Below are 22,799 nucleotides of genomic sequence, written 5' to 3' on the forward strand. Positions count from 1 at the left end.
GAGGCTGCAAACTACAGACCGGTGAGTCTCACATCAATAGTATGCAAACTCATGGAAACACTAATCAAACGTAAATTAGATGCAATCTTGGATGAGGAGAATCTACGGGATCCCAGTCAACACGGATTCACCAAGGATAGGTCCTGCCAATCCAATCTCATCAGCTTCTTTGACTGGGTAACAAAACAGTTAGACTTGGGAGAATCCATGGACGTCGTATACCTAGACTTCAGCAAAGCTTTCGATAGTGTCCCGCATCGCAGGCTGTTGAGCAAGATGAAATCAATGGGGCTGGGAGAAACACTAACTACATCATAGTAACATAGTAACATAGTAGATGACGGCAGATAAAGACCCGAATGGTCCATCCAGTCTGCCCAACCTGATTCAATTAACAAAATTTTTTTTTTTTTTTTTTTCTTCTCTTCTTAGCTATTTCTTAGCTATTTCGGTCAATGACTGGCTGAGTGGCAGACTTCAGAGGGTGGTAATTAACGGTACCCTCTCTAAAACATCGGAGGTGACCAGTGGAGTACCGCATGGCTCAGTCTTGGGCTCGCTCCTTTTCAACATATTCATAGGTGACCTAACTCAGGGGCTTCAAGGTAAGATATCGTTATTCGCTGGCGACACCAAACTATGCAATATAGTGAGAGATGGCAATTCACCCGATAGTATGACACAGGACCTACATTTGTTGGAGCTTTGGTCCTCGACCTGGCAGCTGGGCTTCAACGCTAAGAAATGCAAGATCATGCACCTCGGCAGCAGAAATCCGTGCAGAACTTACACCTTGAATGGTGAGACCTTAGCTAGAACTTCAACAGAATGAGACTTGGGAGTGATCATCAGCGCAGACATGAAAACTGCTGATCATGTGGAGAAGGCTTCATCTAAGGCAAGACAGTTGTTAGGTTGCATCCGCAGGAGTTTCGTCAGCCGGAAGCCTGAAGTCATAATGCCATTATACAGAACCATGGTGAGGCCTCATTTGGAATACTGTGTGCATTTCTGGAGGCCACACTACCGAAAAGATGTGCTGAGAGTAGAGTCGGTGCAACGGATGGCCACCAGGATGGTCTCGGGGCTCAAGGATCTATCGTACGAGGAAAGGCTGAAAAATTTGCAGCTGTACTCATTCGAGGAACGTAGGGAGAGAGGAGACATGATCGAGACGTTTAAGTATATTACAGGCCGTATCGAGATGGAAGAAGAGATTCTCTTTCTCAAAGGACCCTCAGCCACAAGAGGGCATCCGCTCAAACTCAGGGGCGGGAAATTTCATGGCGATACCAGGAAATATTTATTCACCGAGAGAGTGGTTGATCCTTGGAACGAGCTCCCGGTGCAGGTGATCGAGGCAAACAGCGTGCAAGAATTTAAGAGCAAATGGGATACCCATGTGGGATCCCTTAGAGGGTTAAGCCAAGGGAACCTGTCACCAGGAGTGGGATCCCTAGGATAGTAGACTTGGGGGTGGGTCAGTAGAGTGGGCAGACCTGATGGGCTATGGCCCTTATCTGCCGTCATCTTCTATGTTTCTAAATCGGAGCGGGCCCTAGCAGTGATGTCAATCTCGGTGCGGGCTGGATGAGCGGTGCCAGAAATGCATTAGGTTACAGACGTCGGTGGGTGCTGGATTCCTGACAGCGCTGAAGGGAAACTTCTTCTGAAGAACCCGCATGCGAATGCACTGACGAAGAGAAGAGCAGGGGAAGAAGAAAGTGGCAAGGCTGAGGTCCTGACACTGCTAGAACCGTTGAAGGATGTCTGTGAAGACAACCACCCCAGCAAATCAATCGCCCGGATAGAAAAATATCAAGTTTCCTGAATGGAAAAACAGCCATGAGGTGGAGAAAAAAAACAATATGGTGATCCATAAGACCCCACCAAGGCTAAACCGATGACGACAGAAGAATAAAGAAACAAATTTTTTTTTTGTGGGGGGGTAATTTACACACTAAAAAGTAAAGAACAGAAAAAGACTTCCTAGCTATGCAGAAACTAAGAAACTAAAGGACCGTGCGCCTTGATGGGGCGGAAAGGCACTCGCGCATGCGCAGTTTGGTCTATCGTGAATTTTCTAAAACTCTAAAGTGGCGATGCACTTTTAAAGTGGTCCGTACCGAGGCTCTGTTGGTGACGTCACCCATACGTGAGAATATGCTGCCTGCTTGTCCTGGGATAAATCTTTAATCGTAATTCACTCCATAAAGAGCAGAGGTGATAAGGTTAAAAAAAAACAACCCCACTTACTGAATTTTCATTGGTTCAGCTGCACAATGTGCCAATCACAAACGACCTCAGAGTCCCTGAGGTCATTTGTGATTGGCCCATTGTGCTGCAGCAGAACCAATGAAAGAAAATCAGAAGTTTGCCACCAGTGCAGTGTGGAGAGGAGAACTAATGATACGAGTAGCAAAACCTCCCGAAAAACCGCCACTCGCCAAAGCCCTTTATTTCCCGCCGCGGGGCTTGAAAACTGGCAACACTGATGCTAACCCAAATGAGCGAGAAAATCGCACAAATTGCTACGCCGTAGCCTCACTCTCGCCTGGTGGGCGGTGCGTCTCTTGTCAGCTGATGACTACACCTCGCTCCTAGCCCGCCCTCCTCCCGAGCAAGATGGCTGCGCTTCTGCGGTTTTCCGCTGCCCGTTTCCTGGCAGGTGTGTCCCGCACGAGACGCTGTGCTTGCGGCCTGCTTTATGCTGGCTGTTTATAGGTTCGCTCGTAACTGTTACGTTTGGTGTTTACAGAGTTGTTGGCATGAGACTAGATTGGTGGCAGACCTAATGGTGTTTTGTATTTGTAGGTCCTTGTTTGAAAGCATGCAGGCGTGTTTCTCGGAATTGTTGGAGAGGGGCATTCCTCAGGATTCAGGATGAGAAAGAAAGAGAGAGGCTGAGGACCAGGAGTGTGCGGAGAGAGGGAGGGAGTAGAGTCTGAGTATGGGGGTGATAAGTGTGGAGATGGAGAAAAGTGAGATGCATTAAGGACAGAGTGGAAAGATTTGAGAAGCAGTCTGAAGATCAGATCGGGACTAAAAGTGAGGATAAATGGAAGAAGAGGAGGCGATGTGTGGAAAAGCAAATTTGCTAGTATTTCTGGCTGGACAAAGCACTCCTTTTTTTAAAAAATTCTTTATTTATATTTAACATGAAAACAATCAAGAAAAAACTTTCTTGTTCAGATTATTGAGAAAGACATTACAATATAAAATAAATGGATATAAAATACAAAGAAAATAGTTTTCTTAATCAATCTTTAGTGCATTATTTATAGATCCAAGAATGTTAATGAGTGAAAAAAAGAGGAAAATGGAATCATCCAATTAAACAATAAGATAGCGATTTCCTGACTGGTTACAGGATTAACTACTAAATTAACTTGATGTTATTGGACCCCCTTCAAGGCGTTTCATGGTGAGAAAACCTGTTAACTGAGATGGTTCAAAGAATATATATGTATTGGATCTATATTTTACAATACATTTACATGGATATCGTAAAAAGAAAACTCCCCCCATTGCTGCCACCCCTGGTTTAAGAAGCAAAAACTGTTGTCTACGTTTTTGGGTTTCCTTTGTCACATCTGGGAACATCTGTATCTTATGACCAAGAAATTCTTTGTCTCTATTTTTGAAAAACAATTTCAGTAACCAATTTTTATCAGGTGTTAATACCACCGTAAGTAAAAGAGTAGCAGGTTTTACTATTTCTTTAAGAGAAGTTTCCAAAATTGTTGTTACATCCATTGGAGAATTCTGATTTTGTTCCAACTGAGAAGATTCTTCTTTTATTTTTGTTGGCAAGTAAAACACTTGTAGGAAAGGAGGAAGCATATCTTCAGGAATATTTAATATTTCAATCAAATATTTTTTCAACATTTCTTTTGCGGATATCATTGAAGTTTTAGGGAAATTCAAAATTCTAAGATTATTTAAACGCGAAGTATTTTCTAAACTTTCAACTTTCCTTCTTAAATTGGTATTATCTCTGATTAAAGTACCCTGTACCTGTTTTACTTCTAATAATTCCTTCTCAATTGTGTCCACTTTAGTTTTCAGTAGAGAAGTATCTTCTTTCACAACTTTAAATTCTTCCTTTTGTTCCAAAACTTTCTTTTCCAAATCTAATATTTGTGGAGATAAAGTCTGTCCCAAGCTTGCAACTAGGTCCCAAATTGAATCCAGGGTGACATTAGTAGGTCTTATTGAAGCAAATGTACCTGGTTGTATTGATTGAATTCCTCCAGTCTCAGGGCTTGTCTCTCCTTTGCCTTGTTCTTCTAACTGCTCCACCGCTGTTTCTGCCTCAAGATTAAGGACTTCCGGGGCCAAGCTCAAATTAGCCTCCCGGGGTAGAGAGTCCACCACTTCGGTTAGACTGTCGTCCCTAGGTGAGCTGACTTTCTGGGGCTGTGGAGGCGGGGATCTTACGTCGAGGCTCAGCGTCGACTCGAGCCCAGGGAAGTTCGCTGCCGCCTCACTCGTTGCCGGAACTTCCAGCGGGCGAATCCCCGACAAAACTGGATCCTGTTGTAGGCGCCTCAGAAATTCATCTATAGCCACCGTAGGAGGGGCATCTGCACGCCACGAGGCTCCGACTGCGCTTCTACCCCTTCTCTTCGGCATTTTGCAGAAAGGTAAAGTAGGGAGCTATTCCGAAAGCGTCTCACCCACAATCATTCCATCGCGGCCATCTTGGATCCGAGATGGACAAAGCACTCCTAATCATTTCTCTGTCGCTATTAGACATACACAGTGCTGTACATTAAACATTGAAGAGACAGTCTCTCAAACTGTGCCACGGTGTGCCATGAAAGATTCCAGACTTTTACATTATTTTAAAAAATTCCCTTCTTAAGTATACACTAGAATAGATGACATGTTCCTCGGGTGTGTAAGAGTCTGTCAATGTTATGAGCATCTAAAATTTCTAGCCAAACTCATGGCAAAAAGTAGCCTAACTTGTTAGAGTAGCCCAAACAATTGCTGCTGGAAATGCTTCTAAAAGCATCATACAAATACAAAATGTTTGTTAATACACTGATAGTTCCTTAATCACCACTGTTTAAAGTCCTTAATTGTACAGTTCACTACTTGTCCAATAAATCTACATCCAAGTTCCTCAATATGCATGTGCTACACTCAAACTTGATTCGTTGTAAACTTAGTGTGGTAGCCATCCTCATCAGAACTTATGATTAGTGACAATTCACATTGTATAATTTATTTTAGCTATATTCATAAGAATTGATAAATACTTTTTTTAAATATAAAAATTGTTTCTTCAGTGTACTAATTCATTATAAAGTGCCAGTGCTTTCTCAAAAATTCCCCTCCGCGTTTCATTCTTCCTCAGGGTCGGTGATGATATATACAGAAATGCTCAAATTTTTAGCAACTAGCTAATTCCATACTGATCACGCCACTGATTAAGGAACTATCAAGCTATTTGACAAATTCAATTTTTGTGTATACCTTAGTGTTGTTAATACACTGCACATATCCCAAACAGTCCGTAATGGTGTACAAAAGACCAAAACTGAAATGCCAAAAAAAAGGTCTTCAATAGAAAACCAAGCAGCAAAGCACACAAAAAGAAAACTAGCAAATCTTTATTTTTTAAATGTTTTGTTTCCATATTTCCAACCTTTATAATATTACTTTAATACCGCTGCGTAACTTATTATTTGTTTCGGAATTTCAACTGAAGAGCTAGCCAGCCCCAAATCATGGTGTCAGGTCAAAAGCGTGCTGGGACAAAGGCGCGAGCAGACAACTGAGCGCAGCGCGGAGGCGCGCGCCAAAGAAAAATACTTTTTAGGGGCTACGACGGGGGGTGTGGGGGGAACCCCCCCACTTTACTTTATACAGATCGCGCCGCGTTGTGGGGGGTTGTAACCCCCCACATTTTACTGAAAACTTAACTTTTTCCCTGTTTTTAGGGAAAAAGTTACGTTTTCACTAAAATGTGGGGGGTTACAACCCCCCAAACCCCCCACAACACCGCCGCGATCTGTATTAAGTAAAGTGGGGAGGGCTCCCCAACAAAACCCCCGTCGCAGCCCCTAAAAACAGTCTTTTTCTTCGGCGCGCGCCTTTTTCTTGCGCTCAGTTGGCGGCGCGCGCCTTTGTCTTCCGCATTACTGTCTATGAACCCCAAATCATAGATCTTGTGATTTTTCTGTACAAAAAAAAAAGTTCTTTCGGATCCTGTATTGACACATATTAAACTATGTTCACTAATGATGGATGGCCAGAAAGAAAAGATATAGAAAACTGCAATAAGAGAATGTCTGATCATATGCAGTAAAATCTGGATCTTTAGAGGGCACATATAATAGCGCTCTCCGAGGACTGAACTAGTTCCAGTTCCGCAGCTGACAGCAGGCCCAGCGTCTCGCCAGCTGGAACAGCGCTAAGGCCACATAAAGCCGGGTCAGTCGGTGACAGTCTGTAACCCTACCGCTGCCTCACCTGATGCTCCTTTACAACTTTGCTCAGGCAGGGATAGCGCTCTGAAATCCAGCGGTAAAACTTGGGTTGACCCATTCTTCAGCCACTAACACAACCTGGACTTTTTAGGAGCTGCATCGAGAAAGCGCTGGGGGATGCCAAATTTCTCACTCCCTGCACGCCTCTCCAGTCTTTATGGCGTTTGGGGGAGGGGCAAAGCCTCAGTTTCCAAGCCCCCTTCATCCCTAGGGTTCCTCCAATCTGCTCGAACTCGCCTTTGAGTGGCGTAACGCTGTTCCGCTCTGATCTCATTTTCATTGGTTCAGCTGGGGCACACTGGACCAATCACAACCAACCTCAGGTCATTTGTAATTGGCCCATTGTGCTACAGGAGAACCAATGAAAAGAAATCAGGAAGTTTGCCAGCAAACTCGTTACCTGCCCAATTACAGGAAAAATAGCCCAAAAACCTGCCACCCACCAAAGTCTTATTTTCCCCCAAGGGCTTTAAAAAGTAGCCAAATTGGGCGGGAAAACCGCCAAACTGGCAACACTGGTCTGTGTGCATAACGAAACTACTGCCCAGACAAGCATCATTTCTTTGCCATGATTGGCCCTTGAAAACTAACGGCAAGTGCCTGTAATTTTATTTTTATTTTTTTATGCAGTAGTTATCCTAACTTGAACAATAAAGCAATCAAGGCTTTGTTACCGTTTGGATCTTACGCTTGTGAACTTGGATTTTCAGCTCTGATAGAAATTAAATCGAAAAAAAAGAGAACAACTGCAGATGGATGATGAAATGCTTGTTTGCTTGTCAACTATGGAGCTGTGTTTTGAGTTAGTTTGCACTCAAAACCAAGCACATTTATGGCAGTTTTTAGTAATTCTATTCTATAGTTTCACCATTGTTAAAATTACCCATACATAGCTCAAAGAACTTTAAATAAATAACTCTCAAATGTAATTTTTTGTTAGTTTTGCAGTCTTATAATTTCAGTTATAATGTGCCACAAAAAACATTTTCTCCGTTTAGTGTGCCGCAAAAAGCATTTGCTCTTTTTAGTGGGCTGGAGTAAAAAAAAAAAAAGTTTGAGACACTCTATCATAGAGCTTACAATCAAATTAAGCAGACAAACAGGATAATTATGAGGTTAGGGAGTTTCTCAGGCACAGATTCTCAAAAGTTAACACCGTCGCTAAACTGTTTTCTGACGGATTAGCCTGCATGCATTTTAGTAGCGGATTATCAAAATGGCTGAGCCACTCTGGCGTCGGCTTTTGGTGACAAAAAACGGCAATTGGTCCAGGGGTGCCGGTACAGTGATAGCACTGTTTAAAACCCGGCATAGCAGTGTTGGAGACTGCTGGAAAAGCTATTTTGAGAAGCAACACCTCAACAGCAGGAGAGATGCCCATTCTCTCCTGTTGCAGGGGGTAGTATTGTGTGGCAGCAGGAGAGAATGGGCATCTCTTCTGCTGCTGGGTGGGGGGAGTGTAATACTAAATCACCAGCAATGGACAGGAATCTCAAAACTTCGATTAGAGAAACAACACTGGAGGTTTCAAAACACAACTGAGATCTTTTCCTCTCATTATTGATTGAACAAAGAAAGTTGTGTATTGAAACCTCTAGTCTTGTTTTTCTAGTGGGAGAGAGTGGGCATCTCTCTTGCTGCAGGAGAGATGCCCACTCTCCTGCTGCCAAGCAACCCTACTCCCTGCAGCGGGAGAGATACCGATTCTCTCCTACTGCCACACAACCCCCCCCCTACAGCGGGAGAGATGCCCATTCTTTCCTGCTGTCACACAATAATCCCCCTGCAGTGGGAGAGATGCCTACTCTCTCCCACTGCCAAAACCCCCCCCCCCCCAAAGCAGCAGGAGAGATGCCCATTCTCTCCTGCTACATCACAATACCATCCCTGTCTCCCGTACCTTTAATTAGATGGCTGACCAGAGAGATGCTTACTCCGACCAGCTGGCCTGCCTCTTCCAAAATGGACCTTCCCATCCCTGGTGCATCCTGAAGCTCTGATTAGCCCAGGTTGTTTGAGGCCCTTCCTAAGGCATCCTTCTGGTCAGCCATCCAATTAAAGGTACGGGAGAGAGAGGGGGGGGGGGGTTGTGATGCAGGAAAGAATGGGTTTCTCTCCCTCTGCGGGGGGGGGGGGGGAGTTATGTGGTAGCGGGAGAGCCTCATCTCTCCCACTGCAGGGGGGTGGTTATTGGTTGGCAGTGGGTGAAATTGAATATCTCTCCTGCTGTTGTTGTTTGTGTTTTTTCTGCGCTTGTGCCCATCATTATCACCAGTGATGGGCACATGCAAATTTAGCAAGTCTTTGCTACTCTCCATCAACCTCATTTACATGAATGTTTTTTGGAGAAAGACTCGCTTTTTTTAATTCGCTACCAGAACGGCTGCGATAGTAGCCCGTCGTTGTTTAAGAATCTCAGACTCGGTGAGGCAATGATAAAACAGGCAAGGGTGCTTTACAAGCAGGTGGGAGTTAGGAGTTAAAGTAATCTCACCTGGAACAGTCTGCCCAAGTTGTAAGGTGCAATAAGAGAGAAGGGACATAGCCCAAGTAGAGCCCAAGAGAAATGAAGATTGCACACAGAAGGCCTCAGAGATGTAGCTTTTTTTGCTGATCAAAGGATAATTTTATTTTTTTTTACTAAACAAGTCAATAGTTTAATACAATGACTGTATTTCAGAGAGGTAATTATTGTGCTTGTTATGTCATAGGTGCCAACATTTCAAAATGGTTGGAGGCAAAACACAGTACAAATTGCCTTTCCCCGGACATAACAAACTAGCTCAATATTGAGGGTGCTAAGCGCCCACAGAGCTGACTCCTATGGGCCAAATCCTTTGGCATTCTTTCTATAATAATGTACCCATTTGGCAAAAGCTTTTCATATCTTGAGTATAAGACCAGTCTAGCAGAAGGCTGTCTTAGACAGGTTAATGTCAATCCTTTTAGGGTTTGGTCCATGGTGCTTCCACCTGATAGGGCAGTGTAGTGAAAGTGATTTTACACAGGAAATGTTAAATTGTACAGCTGATAATTTCACAGTTGGAGCTGAGTGGTGATTTCATACTCACTAGGACTTCTTTTTTTACAATTGGGGTAGATCATTGTCCATTAATTCAGAAACAATGTAGTTAAAGTGCAGCTACTTATTACACTTGTTTTTCTGGGTTGTCTGGGGATGCTCTGAAGGCAGATGGGATAAGGAGTCATGAAAATTGATTAGGGTGATTATCACACAGCCAGATTTGAGAGCCCCTATTGCATGGTCTTCCAGCATCAGTACAATTGCTGCAGAGATCATACTAGGAACAATTGGAAAGAGGGTTTATTAAAAATAAGGACAAAAATCTTCAGGCAGATGCTGTTTAACGCTTATGACATCATGATAGCAACTCTTCTGATTCAACATGAAAAACTGGAACAGCTTCCTAGTGGAGGTAATGGACAACTATGCACTAAAGTGGTGTGTTCCAATATGATCCTAATGACTTCAGATTAAGATGACAATAGCAAAACGCATCCCTTTCCACTTGTACAAAGTAGAAGAGGGTTGATGTTTCAGGTAAAAGGCATGGTGTGGGGTTGAATATGCAAATGTATGTGCTTATCTGATTTAAGTTTCAGCTTTGTCACTTATATTGCCCATTAGATAACTTCTGAGCAGTTTACAATCACTGTGTGATTATGTTTAAATGTTTTAAACAAGTTAAGATCCATTCAACACTCAAACTCTTCAGTTCTTTTACAATGGTATCCCTTCCACTTCCCTCCCCATATCAATAACAGCATGTACAAACAAACAAACAAAAAAAAAAACATCCAAGAGACACATGAAGCAGGTGTATTTTTGCCAACCACCTACAGACTTAAACTAGAAAGAGCCTGCATTATAATCGCTGTGTAATCTAATAGAGCTAACCATGTTGATGAGAATTAGGAACGCCATTGGTGATAGGAAAAGGTTAGTGATGTATAGAAACTGACTACTGAGACCCATGATCCCCCTGCTGCTACTTTGCAATCCCTCTCATTCTTGGGAGCAAATGAGTATTCAGACTAAAATTGGCACTATGTGGTAAAAACATCTTGGAATAAAAATGTTTTCAGACCATATTTAAATTTTGTTAGTCAGGGTTCCAGCCTTAAGTGGGCTGAAGAGCATTCGAGGCTTTCTACTTCAAAGTTGAGGATGCCTCCTCCATCGAGGGATTCTTCTCCTAGTGAGTCGTCTCTTCCTGCATATTCAGGCCTCAGGTGTGAGTACTCCAAGGAAGCTTCGCCCTCGTTCTCTGCTCTTTGAGGTGCTTCGAGGTCGCCTTCTCAAGGTCAACCTACCTTGGAACAGATCTCCTTCTCGACTTTTATACGCCAAATGAATAAGGAACTCAAGATTGGTTTGATTTCTGATTCCAAATACACTACTGAGTATTTAGAGGAGATGGGTATGTCTCGACCTCCTCCAGAGTCTCTCAAAATACCCATTAATAGACTCCTCTCTCAATTATAGTAATTCGCTTAGTATTTTATTTGTTGTCATTATTTTGTATTTTATCGTACATTCAAATTTGGATTTTAATGTACATCGCTTAGTATTTTATGTATAAGCGATTCATCAAATTTCGAATAAACTTGAAACTTTCAAGATGAACCTTGAAACACCTTATTCCATTCCTGCTGTTCCAGGCAAGCTGAAATTCCGTAACAGAATGATCCATTACAAACGCACTGTTGACATGGACCCTAATCTACAGGATCGCCTCGCCAAAATTCCTTGTCAAGGCAATGATTTATTTGATGATTCTATCGAGGAAGCCACTAAGAAGTTGTCTGAACATGAGAAGTCATTTGCTTCCATTATTCGTCCTAAGCCTAAGCCTTCCATCTCTAAGGGTTTCAGGCCTGTACCATCTTATCAGTGGCATTTTCCACAGAGACCAGCTCCTTATACCAGGCTACCTCCTAAGAAACAACCACAGCAACAACAGAGGCAACAGAAACCTCAGACTTCTGCTGCACCTGAGGCCTCTCAGCCTTTTCTACCAGCTACTACAGAACATAACCTCCATTGTTCTGCCTCTGTCCTCTCCCCTTCCCATTGGAGGTCATCTCCATCATTTTTTCCAATGATGGGAGATCATTACATCAGACCTTTGGGTACTGTCCATCATAAGAGAAGGATACTCTCTTTATTTCATCCAGGTTCCTCCAGATCTGCCTCCAAGAGAGTATCCATCCCAGACCGCCCTTCTTCTTCAGGAAGCGCAAGCTCTGCTTCGTCTCCGTGCCATCGAGGAGGTTCATCTGGAACAGCAGAGCAAGGGTTTTTACTCCTGTTGCGTCCTAGTTCCGAAGAAGACGGGCAAACTGCGACCCATTTTGGATCTCAGAGCCCTCAACAAATTTCTGGTCTGGGAGAAATTTTGCATTCTGTCTCTAGCATCATTATACCCCCTTCTGGATCAGAATGATTGGTTATGTTCTCTAAATCTCAAAGAGGCTTACACTCACATTCCTATTCATCCAGCCTCTCGATAATTTTTCAGTACAGAGTGCTACCTTTCGGCCTGGCTTCATCTCCAAGAGTGTTCACCAAGTGCCTAGTGGTGGTGGCAGCAGCTCTACGGAACCATGGCCTACAGGAGTTCCTGTACCTGGACGATAGGCTCATCAAGGATTCATCACCTCAAGAGGTCATTGTAGCGACCCAACGGACTACGTGGTTCTTACAAAGATTGGAGTTCAAAATCTACTTTCCCAAGTCCCGACTCAAAGCATTCCTTCCTCAACAACGTCAGGATGCTTTCATTCATCTCTGCCACAAAGTGTCTTCTTTGACTACAATTTCTGCAAGACATAAGATGGTTCTCCTGGGTCACATATGGCTTCTACAGTTCACATGACTCCTTTTGCCAGACTTCACCTCAGAATTCCTCAGTGGACCCTGGCATCTCAGGGGGCACAGGCTTGCAACCCACTCTCTTAATGCATCCAAGTGACTAATTCCTTGAGACAGTCTCTCCTCTGGTGGATGCTCTCTTCCAATCTCTCCAGAGGTTTACTGTTTCAAACGCCCCTCATCAGAAGGTCTTCATGACAGATTCCTCAACCTACGCTTGGGGGGCTCATCTCGACGGTCTCCGTACTCAAAGCCATTGGTCCAGCACAGACCGTCAGTCTCACATCAGAGCAATCTTCAGTGCTCTCAAAGCTTTTCAGCATCTTCTTCACGACCAGGTAGTCCTCATTTGAACAGAAAACCAAGTAGCTATGTACTTCATCAACAAGCAGGGAGGAACAGGATCTCTTCCTCTTTGCCAAGAAGCTCAACATATGTGGAACTGGGCAATCCATCACAACACCTTCCTGAAAGCAGTTTATATCCAAGGGGAGAAAAACTGTCTGGTGGACAAATTGAGTCGTCTTCTGCAACCTCACAAATGTATACTCAATTCCTTGCCTCTCTATCACATTTTTTCTCAGTGGGGAACTCCTCAGATAGATCTCTTTGCGTCTCCCCAAAATCACAAACTGCCTCAGTTCTGCTCCAGGATATACTCTCCTCATTGCCTCTAGGCCAGGGGTGTCCAATGTCAGTCCTCGAGGGCCGCAGTCCAGTCGGGTTTTCAGGATTTCCCCAATGAATATACATGAGGTCTATTTGCATGCACTGCTTTCATTGTATGCCAATAGATCTCATGCATATTCATTGGGGAAATCCTGAAAACCCAACTGGATTGCGGCCCTCGAGGACCGACATTGGACACCCCTGCTCTAGGCAAATGCTTTCCTACTGGAATGGACGAGTCATTTTCTCTAGGCATTCCCTCCATTTCCTCTGATTCTCAAGACACTTGTCAAACTCAAACAGGAGCAAGCCACCATGATTCTAATAGCTATACCCTAATCACAACAAATGATTCCACTATTAAATCACCAGACCTCCAACTCAACAGACATAGCACCACAGTACATAAACACTCATGAGTGTGGTGCAGTGGTTAAAGCTACAGCCTCAGCACCCTGAGGTTGTGGGTTCAAACCCACGCTGCTCCTTGTGACCCTGGGCAAGTCACGTAATCCCCCCACTGCCCCAGGTACGTTAGATAGATTGTGAGCCCGCCAAGACAGAGAGGGAAAACTGCTTGAGTACCTGAATAAATGCATGTAAACCATTCTGAGTTCCCCTGGAAGAACGGTATAGAAAATTAAATAAATAAAAAATAATCGTCAATTATTTTGTACTCAGCATACAATACTCAAGAAATGTATAACAGGTATTATCTAACAACTATAAGCTCCCCATGCTACTACATGGGCTCCTTGCATTGTAAATCATATTGAACCTATATAGTCAAAGTTCAATCTACAAATGAAAGATTAGATTATTTTTATATGTGGAATTTTTTTGTTTCAAAAACGTAACATTTAACTTCATGTGCATTGATATTTTCTGAGAAATATTTTAGGCAGGACAAGTAAAGCCTTGTGATGTCTATGTTCTATAACTTACCTCGCTGGAAGAAAACTATAAAACTTATTCAGACTCTACAGTGTTGTGAAGCATTGGGGTGGGGTTTTATCCTTTACAGCAGGGCTGCCCAAGGCCGGTCCTCGAGATCTACTGGCAGCCAGGTTTTCTGGATATCCACAATGAACATGCATACCAAAAAGGCAATGCAGGAAAATCTCTCTCATGCATATTCATTGCGAATATCCAGAAAACTTGGCCTGCCAGTAGATCTCGAGGACCGGACTTGGGCAGCCCTGCTTTACAGCTTTCCAGGTACTTATGACTAGGAAACAGGATACTAGACTTGATGAATCTTCAGTCTGTCCTAATATAGCAATACACTTAGGTTCTTATGTTAACTTTCCTTACTCTGGGTAAGGATTTTCCCTTGAGTCATCTCTGTACCAGGTGGGTTGTGTCTAGATGTTTCTACACAATGTAGGAGAGTCCATCTTTAGTTTTCCTTGTATCAGGTAGGGGTTCAAGTATAAGTGCTTCCTTTGATAAAAGGTATTAAACTAATTTCGTACATATGTATTTCAGGAACACTGAGTCCTTATGGTGTGCATCAGAAACATGGACAGATCACGAGCCAGGCGCTACAGTTATTGTCAAGCCAAAGAAGGCAGTTTAGTAACACCTACATTTCAGTAAAGTTGGATGAGACATCAGGTAATACGGAACTATGTCCGTAAAAATTTAAAAAAATCAATATGTTATGTTGGATAACTAGTTCACACAGTTCTGTAAACACTGACGGAGCCAAAAACAACTTTATTGGTTTGGCGCTTCTTTTACAGATGCCACATAGCACCATGCACATTTCTCAGTAATTGAATCGGCATCTTATACAAAAATAATCTTAGCCAAACATAACAAGAAATGCCGCTGCTGGGTCAGACCAGTGGTCCATCCTGCCCAGCAGTCCGCTCACATGGCGGCCCTCAGGTCAAAGACTAGTGCTCTAAATGAGTCCAGCCTCACCTGCGTACGTTCCAGTTTAGCAGGAACTTGTCCAACTTTTCTTGAAACCCTGGAGAGTGTTTCCCCCTATAACAGACTCCTTACATTTGTATGGAATCTATCCCCTTTCAACTTTAGAGAGTGCCCTCTCGTTCTCCCTACCTTGGACAGGGTTAACAGTCTGTCTTTCTCTACTAAGTCTATTCCCTTCAGTATTTTGAATGTTTTGATCAAGTCCCCTCTCAGTCTCCTCTTTTCAATGGAGAAGAGGCCCAGTTTCTCCAATCTCTCACTGTACGGCAACTCCTCCAGCCCCTTAACCATTTTAGTCGCTCTTCTCTGGACCCTTTCGAGTAGTACCTGTCCTACCCCCCTTTCTTTCTGTCTGTGTCTCCCTGACCCCTTTCTTTCTTTCTGTCTCTCTGTGTCTCCCTGCCCCCTTTCTTTCTTGCTGTCTGTGTCTCCCTGCCCCCCTTTCTTTCTTTCTCTCTGTCTCCCTGCCCCCTTTCTTTCTCTCGTCTCCCTGCCCCCTTTTTTTCTCTGTATGTCTTTCTTTCTGTCTCCCTGCCCCCCTTTCTTTCTCTGTCTTTCTTTCTGTCTCCCTGCCCCCCTTTCTTTCTCCCCAAGCCACCACTGAGGCCAACGTCTGGGAACAGGCCCCCAAGCCACCGTCGATGTCTGGGAACAGGCTGCCGTTGAGATAGATTCACTTTGCCTTGGCGATCTACTGGGCCGATCAGCCTTCTTCTCCCAGACTTCAATTCTGCCGTCAGAGAGGAAGTTCAGGCCAGCCAATCGCTGCCTGGCTGGGCCAGAACTTCCTCTATGACGGCAGAATTGACGTCCGGGAGAGGAATGCTGGTCGGCCCGACGCAGGGAGAGCTGGGGGCAGCGGCGTCTTTGGGGCCATTTCCCCGATGGCGGGGAGGGCATGAAGAAAGAAAGAAAGGGGGAGGCAGGGAGACAGAAGGAAAGAAGGGAAACAGAAAAAAAGGGTATGAAGAGAGAAAAAAAGAAAGGGAGGCAGGGAGAAAGAAAGGGCAGGGAGAGAGGAAGAAAAAGTTAGGGGAGGGAATGAGGTCTGGAGGAGAGGAAGCATTCAGGCTGAAAGCAGGGAAGAAAGATTGGATGCACAGTCAGAAGAAGAAAGTGCAACCAGAGACTCATGAAATCACCAGACAACAAAGGTAGGAAAAATGATTTTATTTTAAATTTAGTGATCAAAATGTGTCTGAATTTATATCTGCTGTCTATATTTTGTACTATGGCCCCCCTTTTACTAAACCGCAATAGTGTTTTTTAGTGCAGGGAGCCTATGAGCGTCGAGAGCAGCGCTGGGCATTCAGCGCAGCTCCCTGCGCTAAAAACTGCTATTGTGGTTTAGTAAAAAGGGAAGGGGGTATATTTGTTTATTTTTGTATGGTTGTTACTGAGGTGACAGTGCATAGAGTCATCTGCCTTGACCTCTTTGAAAAAACCCCAGAATAGGAATGATAATTAACATTTTCTCTGCGTACGGTGTGCTTTGTGTTTGGTTTTTTTTAAAAAATTTTATTGTTGGTAGATCATTTTGACTTGGTCATTTTAAAAGTAGCTCGCAAGCCCAAAAACTGTGGGCACTCCTGGTGTAAGAGATCACACAGTACCAAAATGAGAGACTCCCATGCCTCAGTGTAAACCGAGACTGTTGTAAACTTCTTGACCCTGAGGATAGCAGCAATGACTATCTCTCAGTATCCTTTGCGCTCTAACGCCACACGCTCAAGAGCCATGCCATAACTGCTGGGTTCTGAGACAGAAGATCACGCTGTACTTGCAGTCAGAGACCCTTGTTCTTCTGAAGACGCACTAGGTCAGCGTACAACGGCCTGCGTGGCCAATCCGGTGCTATGAGGACCATTCTCCCTCGGTGGGTTGCTATTCTGTGAAAAATCCGTGCTCTCATGGGCCATGGAAGAAACGCATACAAGAACTTGCTCTTTGGCCATGGCTGGACTAGGCGTCCAGCCCTTCGCTTCCAGGCTTGGATCTTTAACTGAAGAAGTGGTTTGCCTTCTTGTTCGTTGCCATAGCCATCAGATCAAAAGTTAGCTGACTCCATTGAAGAACTGTGGATTGGAACACTGCTGCAGATAACATTCATTCTCCCAGATCTAAGGTCTGCCTGCTGATCTAATCGGCCTAAACATTGTCCACTCCTGCTACATGCGCCACAGAGATCACCTGTAGGTGTAGCTCTGCCCACTGGAACAATAAGTGGGCTTCCAAGCTCAGTTACACACTCTTGGTGCTTCCTTGGCTATTGGCATATGCCACTGCTGTAGCATTGTCCAAAAAGACTCGGACTATCTGTCCTTCAGATTCTTCTCCAGCTTTTGTAACGCCAATCAAATGGTCCAAAGTTTCAGTCTGTTGATGGGACCATTTTTGCTGGGATGCTGACCACTGCCTTTTGACTGGGCATCCGTTGCAAAGGCCTCCCCAGCCGAATAGGCTGGCATCCGTTGTGAGAATTACCCACAAAATTATGCTGAGGGGCATGTCCCGCAGTAGTGACTGTGGAAAGAGCCACCAACTCATACTGCAGTGGGATTCTGGAGTCCATATTAGAGTCATTTAAAGAGAATCCTTTTTTTGGGACCACCAAGATAGTAGTGCATTCTGGAGAGGATGCATGTGAGCTTTCACCCAAGAGACCACATCTATAGTAGCTGCCATAAAGCCTAGTACTTGAAAATAGTGCCATGTAGACGGAGCTGGCTTAGCTATCATATCCATTATTTGAGTGCAGAGCTTCTGTCTGTGTGCCTCTGGAAGATAGGCCCGACTTTCTGCCATGTTGTATACCAGGAATCGAGACACAACCAGTTGGCTTTTTTGAAAATTCACTAGCCAGGCTCTGCAAGACCTGGACCACTTAAGCCACTGCTTGTTCCCCTTCTGATAATCTTACTCACTGTAAGAAAGTGCTGCAGCCTGCCTCAAACTAAGTAGTAGCTGGATCTGAGAGAAGAAACCCTTCCTTAATCAGCCAGACCTCCAAACTCTGAGGTCTTTGGGCTGCCAGTCGGACCAAAGTTGGACTGATCCTCAACCCCTGCAGAACCATGCACACGAAAGGGGGGGGAGACAAAATCGCAGCTGGCACCCTGAAGAGCCCTGCTGAACCCCCCTGCGATTCCTAACCTTCACTCAAGCCCCTGTGATTTAGTAAGCGAGCTAAACTACTAGGGATATGGACCCAGACCTCCACAAAGTTTTCTTCAAGCTGGCCAAACAGGTCTTCAGGGATTAACTTGCCAGCTGCAGTCTACTTCTCCATGCAAGCAGAGCTTTCCCCCACACTGGGGAGTTTTAATGCACCGATAGCCACAAAAACCCCCCAAAATAATAAAGAAATATACAGAGCAGATCAGAAAGATACCTGGCTTGCCTGCAGATGGAAAACCTGAAGGGGGCAGCAGAGTCCTCTGGAGAAGGAGGAGGAATTGAACCTGGAATCGATTCCTTTTGCACAGCTTGCGAGCATGGGGAGAATACCCTAGTATCCAGAATGACACACCTATTGCACTAGAATGCTCTTTTATATACAGAAAATGTGGATTAAAAATTTCATTGTAGTTGTTTGATGTTTAAACTGTTGTGTTAATATTTAATTTGATCGTTTTGGTGTAATTTGATGCAGTATTTAAGGTGTAATACAGGATTGTCCAGTCTTTTTCTATTGAGATCCACACTTTATATTTTTTTTAATTAAAATTTTGGTTTTCATAGAAATAAATATAACAATACAACAATGTGCTTATAAAAAAAATGAACACAAGAGCTCCCCCATACAACAATTGCAGTTCTTCACACCATTTAACCTTCCCTCCCCCATTCTATAACCCAGAAATCATATATGTAAATCTATTTTTGTATAAAGGACTATAAATATAATTACTCTATAATTTTTTTTTACAGTAAAATTATTTAAAGTGAGGAACCATCAAAGTACTTGCATTTCCTTCACCACCACCACCACCACAATCAGTGCATATTCAATATGAGAAAAATATATAAAATTTGACTCATCTTTAGGCATTCAGTGATCAAACAGCTGATATCCACAATCCTCCACTCTTATGTGCTCCAAACAATGAATTCTAATTTGTGATGTTACGAAGAACCAAAAATGTCCAAAAACAAGAGATATTTAACTTATTTTCAAGAAAATTGTCTTTAGAGGAAAAACAAGTTCTACTATGTGGTTTATCTTTTGTTCCCACTACTATATATGATGGTTTTAAATGAGGTCTAAGCTACATTGTTTTTTTCGATTGTTACAATTAAAAACTTATTTTCAACAGTCTGCAGAGTCAGATTCTGAATTCAGTAATGTAGTCTGATCTGAGCCACAAAGAAAAGATGAGAATCTGTAGGGAGGGAAAAATGACCACATTATTTAGAAAGCAGTAGTTATTCTGTAGGGACAGTATGGGAGTTCAGAGCAAATAGATGCTGGCAAACCAATCCAGTTAATTCTTTGAGAGCCTTGTTTTGTATTATCAGTAATCTGGTCTTTGGGGCACAATCAGCCTGGAATGGGACAGTTCATCATGGCTGTGATTAAACAGCCGCGATGAATCATCCCATTCTGGACAGAGACACCTCTCTGAAAACTCCAGGGGCAGTGTTGAGGTTTAAAAGACTCCGAACCCCAACATACAAATGGGAGAAGCATATCAGGATTGGAGATCCCTCAGAAATACAAGGGCTCCCCAACCCTATAATAGCAGTTTTTGTAACAGCAGTAAAGCAAAAAGAGGTACAAAGGCTGGAAATAAAAATATTGTAATATGTAAACAATAATGACAGATTTCAGCTGTTTGTGTTGGAGGGGCATGTGATCTCTCATGCTATGTCACACACCACTCTCAAATCCAAATTACAAGGTAATAACTTATATAGCAATTGATCCAACTTTAATTACTTATGCATTCTTGTGGTTAAATTTAAATATTCATACATTATACACAATAATGAGCAGCTCGTCTTTTCCATTATAAATTAAGGAAAACTTTATACAAACAGCTTCTTCTTTAGTAAACTCTCCAGTCCAGTATAGGCATAGATCTTACAGATGTGTAATAACTCATCATGACCAGCAGGTGAAGACTGAGACACTACTTTGGAATAGTACATAATAGGTGGCTCTCCCTATATCCATCAGTCTGTCTTCTCTCAGTCTCCAGCAGGTGTGAGTGAGCTGTACCCATCTCCCTTGGTTAGGGCTGTTAGAATTTATTTAGGGGGCTCATGGTCCCCGTTTTTGTGCCGGACTGAGCTTGGGTGGACCCTGTTTGGCGGTCCGTCCAACCATGGGGGTGTCACACCCGGCGGGACTCGTGCTGGGTCCCGCGCCCCCCCCCTTTCCTCTACCTCCCCAACATTTTTGTAGAGGTGCCTCAGCAGTAAGCCTTGCCCCAAATTCAGATAAGGATTATTGCTTTGAGAGCCAGTGGAGTCTGTTCTGTGAAAAAAAAAAATCCTGAGAGAGTGCTGGTCTAAACATAAGAACATAAGAAATGCCTTCACCGGATCAGACCGAGGTCCATCAAGTCCGGCGATCCGCTCACGCGGCGGCCCATTTAGGTTCTCTATTATGAAAACCTGAAATTACCGTATCCCTCAATATGATTTGCAAGAAGGTGTATATCCAACTTGTGCTTGAAACCCCGAAGAGTAGTCTCCGCCACAACATCCTCAGGAAGAGAATTCCAAGCGCCCACCACTCGTTGTGAAAAACAGAACTTCCTGGCATTCGTCCTGAACCTGCTGCCACCCAGTTTCAGGCTATGACCTCTTGTCCGTGTCACATCAGAAAATGTTAGTAATGCTGCTTCTTGGTCTATTTCATCAAATTCTTTTAATATTTTAAAAGTCTCTTATCAAATCGCCTCTCAGTCTTCTCCTCTCGAGTGTGAACAGTCCCAGTTTCCTGAGGCATTCTTCATAGCTCAAATTTTTCATTCCTTTGACTGGTTTCGTGGCTCGCTTTTGCACCTTCTCCAACAGAGTTATGTCCTTCTTAAGGTAAGGGTTGCTTTCTCTTTAAATTTGCTATAAATTACTGTATTTTTTAAACTAACCAGCACTTTTCTTTTAGCTAGCTAATGCATGGATCAATGAGCACTTTACAAAGGAACTTACATTGTGCTCAAGGTGCAAGGCACTCACAGCCAGCTGCTACAGTGGGGGATCCTCATCGGCAGCAGATGCCAGCGGCCAGGGAACCCCGCTGCAAGTACCTCACGAGTCGGCTACTGACAGCGAGGAAGCCCGGGCTCCCCTGCTGCCCACAGAGAATTTCCTCAGCCTCTGACGGTAAGGGTAAAAAGGATTCCCTTACCGCCGAAGCGCCTAGGGATTCCCTCACAGCTGATGCCGGCATGCCTGCTTTAGTGGCTGGGACATTTCAGGTTTCCCAGCCACTACAGGCCGTGGAGGGGTTATTTTTGGTAGGATCTTTGCCGTTTTTGACAGGAAGCCCTTCCCATCTTGTTTCCAGTCTTAGGTGACCTTCCCCCTGTCTTGGAAAAACAGGGACAGGTTTCAGCGGGGTTCCCTGCTGTGGCAGGGAGTCCCATGAGGCCGCCGGGGTTTTTCCCCCCAGATTTATGCAAAGCGTATTTTCAGGTAGCCAGGGGTCCTGCTTTTGCCCCAGGGGTTTGGGGGGACAGGGTTCCCTCTGCACCCCCTGCGACTCTGCCCCCCTCTACTCCTTTAGTTCCCCCTCCTCTCTCATCCAAGCTCCTGCTGGTGGCCTGGGACAAAGACTTGTGGTCTGAGGAGGGTGTTGACCTGGATGAGGACTTGGACTCTTGGGGACACTTCCAGGATCCTCTCAACGGGATGTCTGTTAGTAGCGGGGCCTTTGTGCTTCTGTCTACCGGCGAGGAGGCATCTGTGGTGTGCCTTTTTCAAGAAATGAGCTCCCAGATCTGATTCAGCAGATCTCCTTGGTGTTGCACTTTGAGAAGGCGCCACCGGAGACTCTGCGTGTAGAGGACCCTCTTAGGGGGATCCGTTCTGCATCCCTATGAATCAGGATATTCGGGATCTTGTCCTGGTGCACTGGAATACGCCGGAGGCGCCGTTTCGGTTTGCGTGCTCCATGGCTTGTCTGTATCCCATCCTGGAGGGGATGGGGCTACTGTGAAGTCGCCAGTGGTGGACGCGGTGATCTCATCTATTGCTAAGTGGCATACTGTGCATGTAGAGGGCAGTTCTGCCTTACGGGACTCTAAGGAGCGTAAGTTGGAGACCATTCTTAAGCAGAATTTTGATGTCTCTGCCTTGGGTGTCCAGGAGGCTATTTGGGGGGGAAGGGGGGCTGGTGACTCAGGCCGTGTTTCGGTGGGCTGAGCGTGTCCTTGACTGTGAGTCTGATGACTGGTCCTTGATGGATTAGGAGGTGGCAAAAGATTGAGATGGCTGCCAATTTCCTCTCGGACGCCCTCTATGACTTGATACGGATGTCTGCCAAGTCTGTGGCTTTTGGGTGGCCGCACGTTGTACCTTGTGGCTTTGCACTTGGTTGGCGGATGTGGCGTCCAAGACTAAACTCACTAAATTTTCCTTTCGGGGGTCTTTTTTGTTTGGAGAGGATTTGAATAAGTTGGTTCACACTCTGACGGACTCTAAAGTGCCCCACCTGCCTGAAGACCGTGCCCGCCTAGCTGTTAGGGTGGCACTGCTCAGGGGTGTCTACGGGAGTTCTTCAGATACCGCCCTGGGTGTGGGGCTGCTCCCTTCCTGACTTCTGGTTTTTCCCTGGGTCGTTT

General features: G+C 44.4%; 1 protein-coding gene across 3 annotated transcripts in view; it reads left to right on the plus strand.

Moving 5' to 3' along the window:
* The first annotated feature begins 2,384 nt into the window (after positions 1 to 2,384).
* LOC117345559 (enoyl-CoA delta isomerase 1, mitochondrial-like) overlaps positions 2,385 to 22,799 on the plus strand; it is a 96,959-nt gene continuing 76,544 nt past the window's right edge. Inside the window, exons 1-2 of one of the 3 annotated variants that reach the window (XM_033914378.1) lie at positions 2,385 to 2,668; positions 14,554 to 14,682. In XM_033914378.1, the coding sequence (XP_033770269.1) occupies positions 2,626 to 2,668; positions 14,554 to 14,682 (172 nt within the window). In that variant the 5' untranslated portion in view covers positions 2,385 to 2,625. Of the gene's footprint in view, positions 2,669 to 9,867; positions 9,938 to 14,553; positions 14,683 to 22,799 lie in introns of those variants that run through there. The other 2 variants (XM_033914377.1, XM_033914379.1) reach the window with 2 other exon arrangements.

Source organism: Geotrypetes seraphini, chromosome 11 (assembly GCF_902459505.1).
Source record: "Geotrypetes seraphini chromosome 11, aGeoSer1.1, whole genome shotgun sequence".
Lineage (NCBI taxonomy): Eukaryota > Metazoa > Chordata > Amphibia > Gymnophiona > Dermophiidae > Geotrypetes > Geotrypetes seraphini.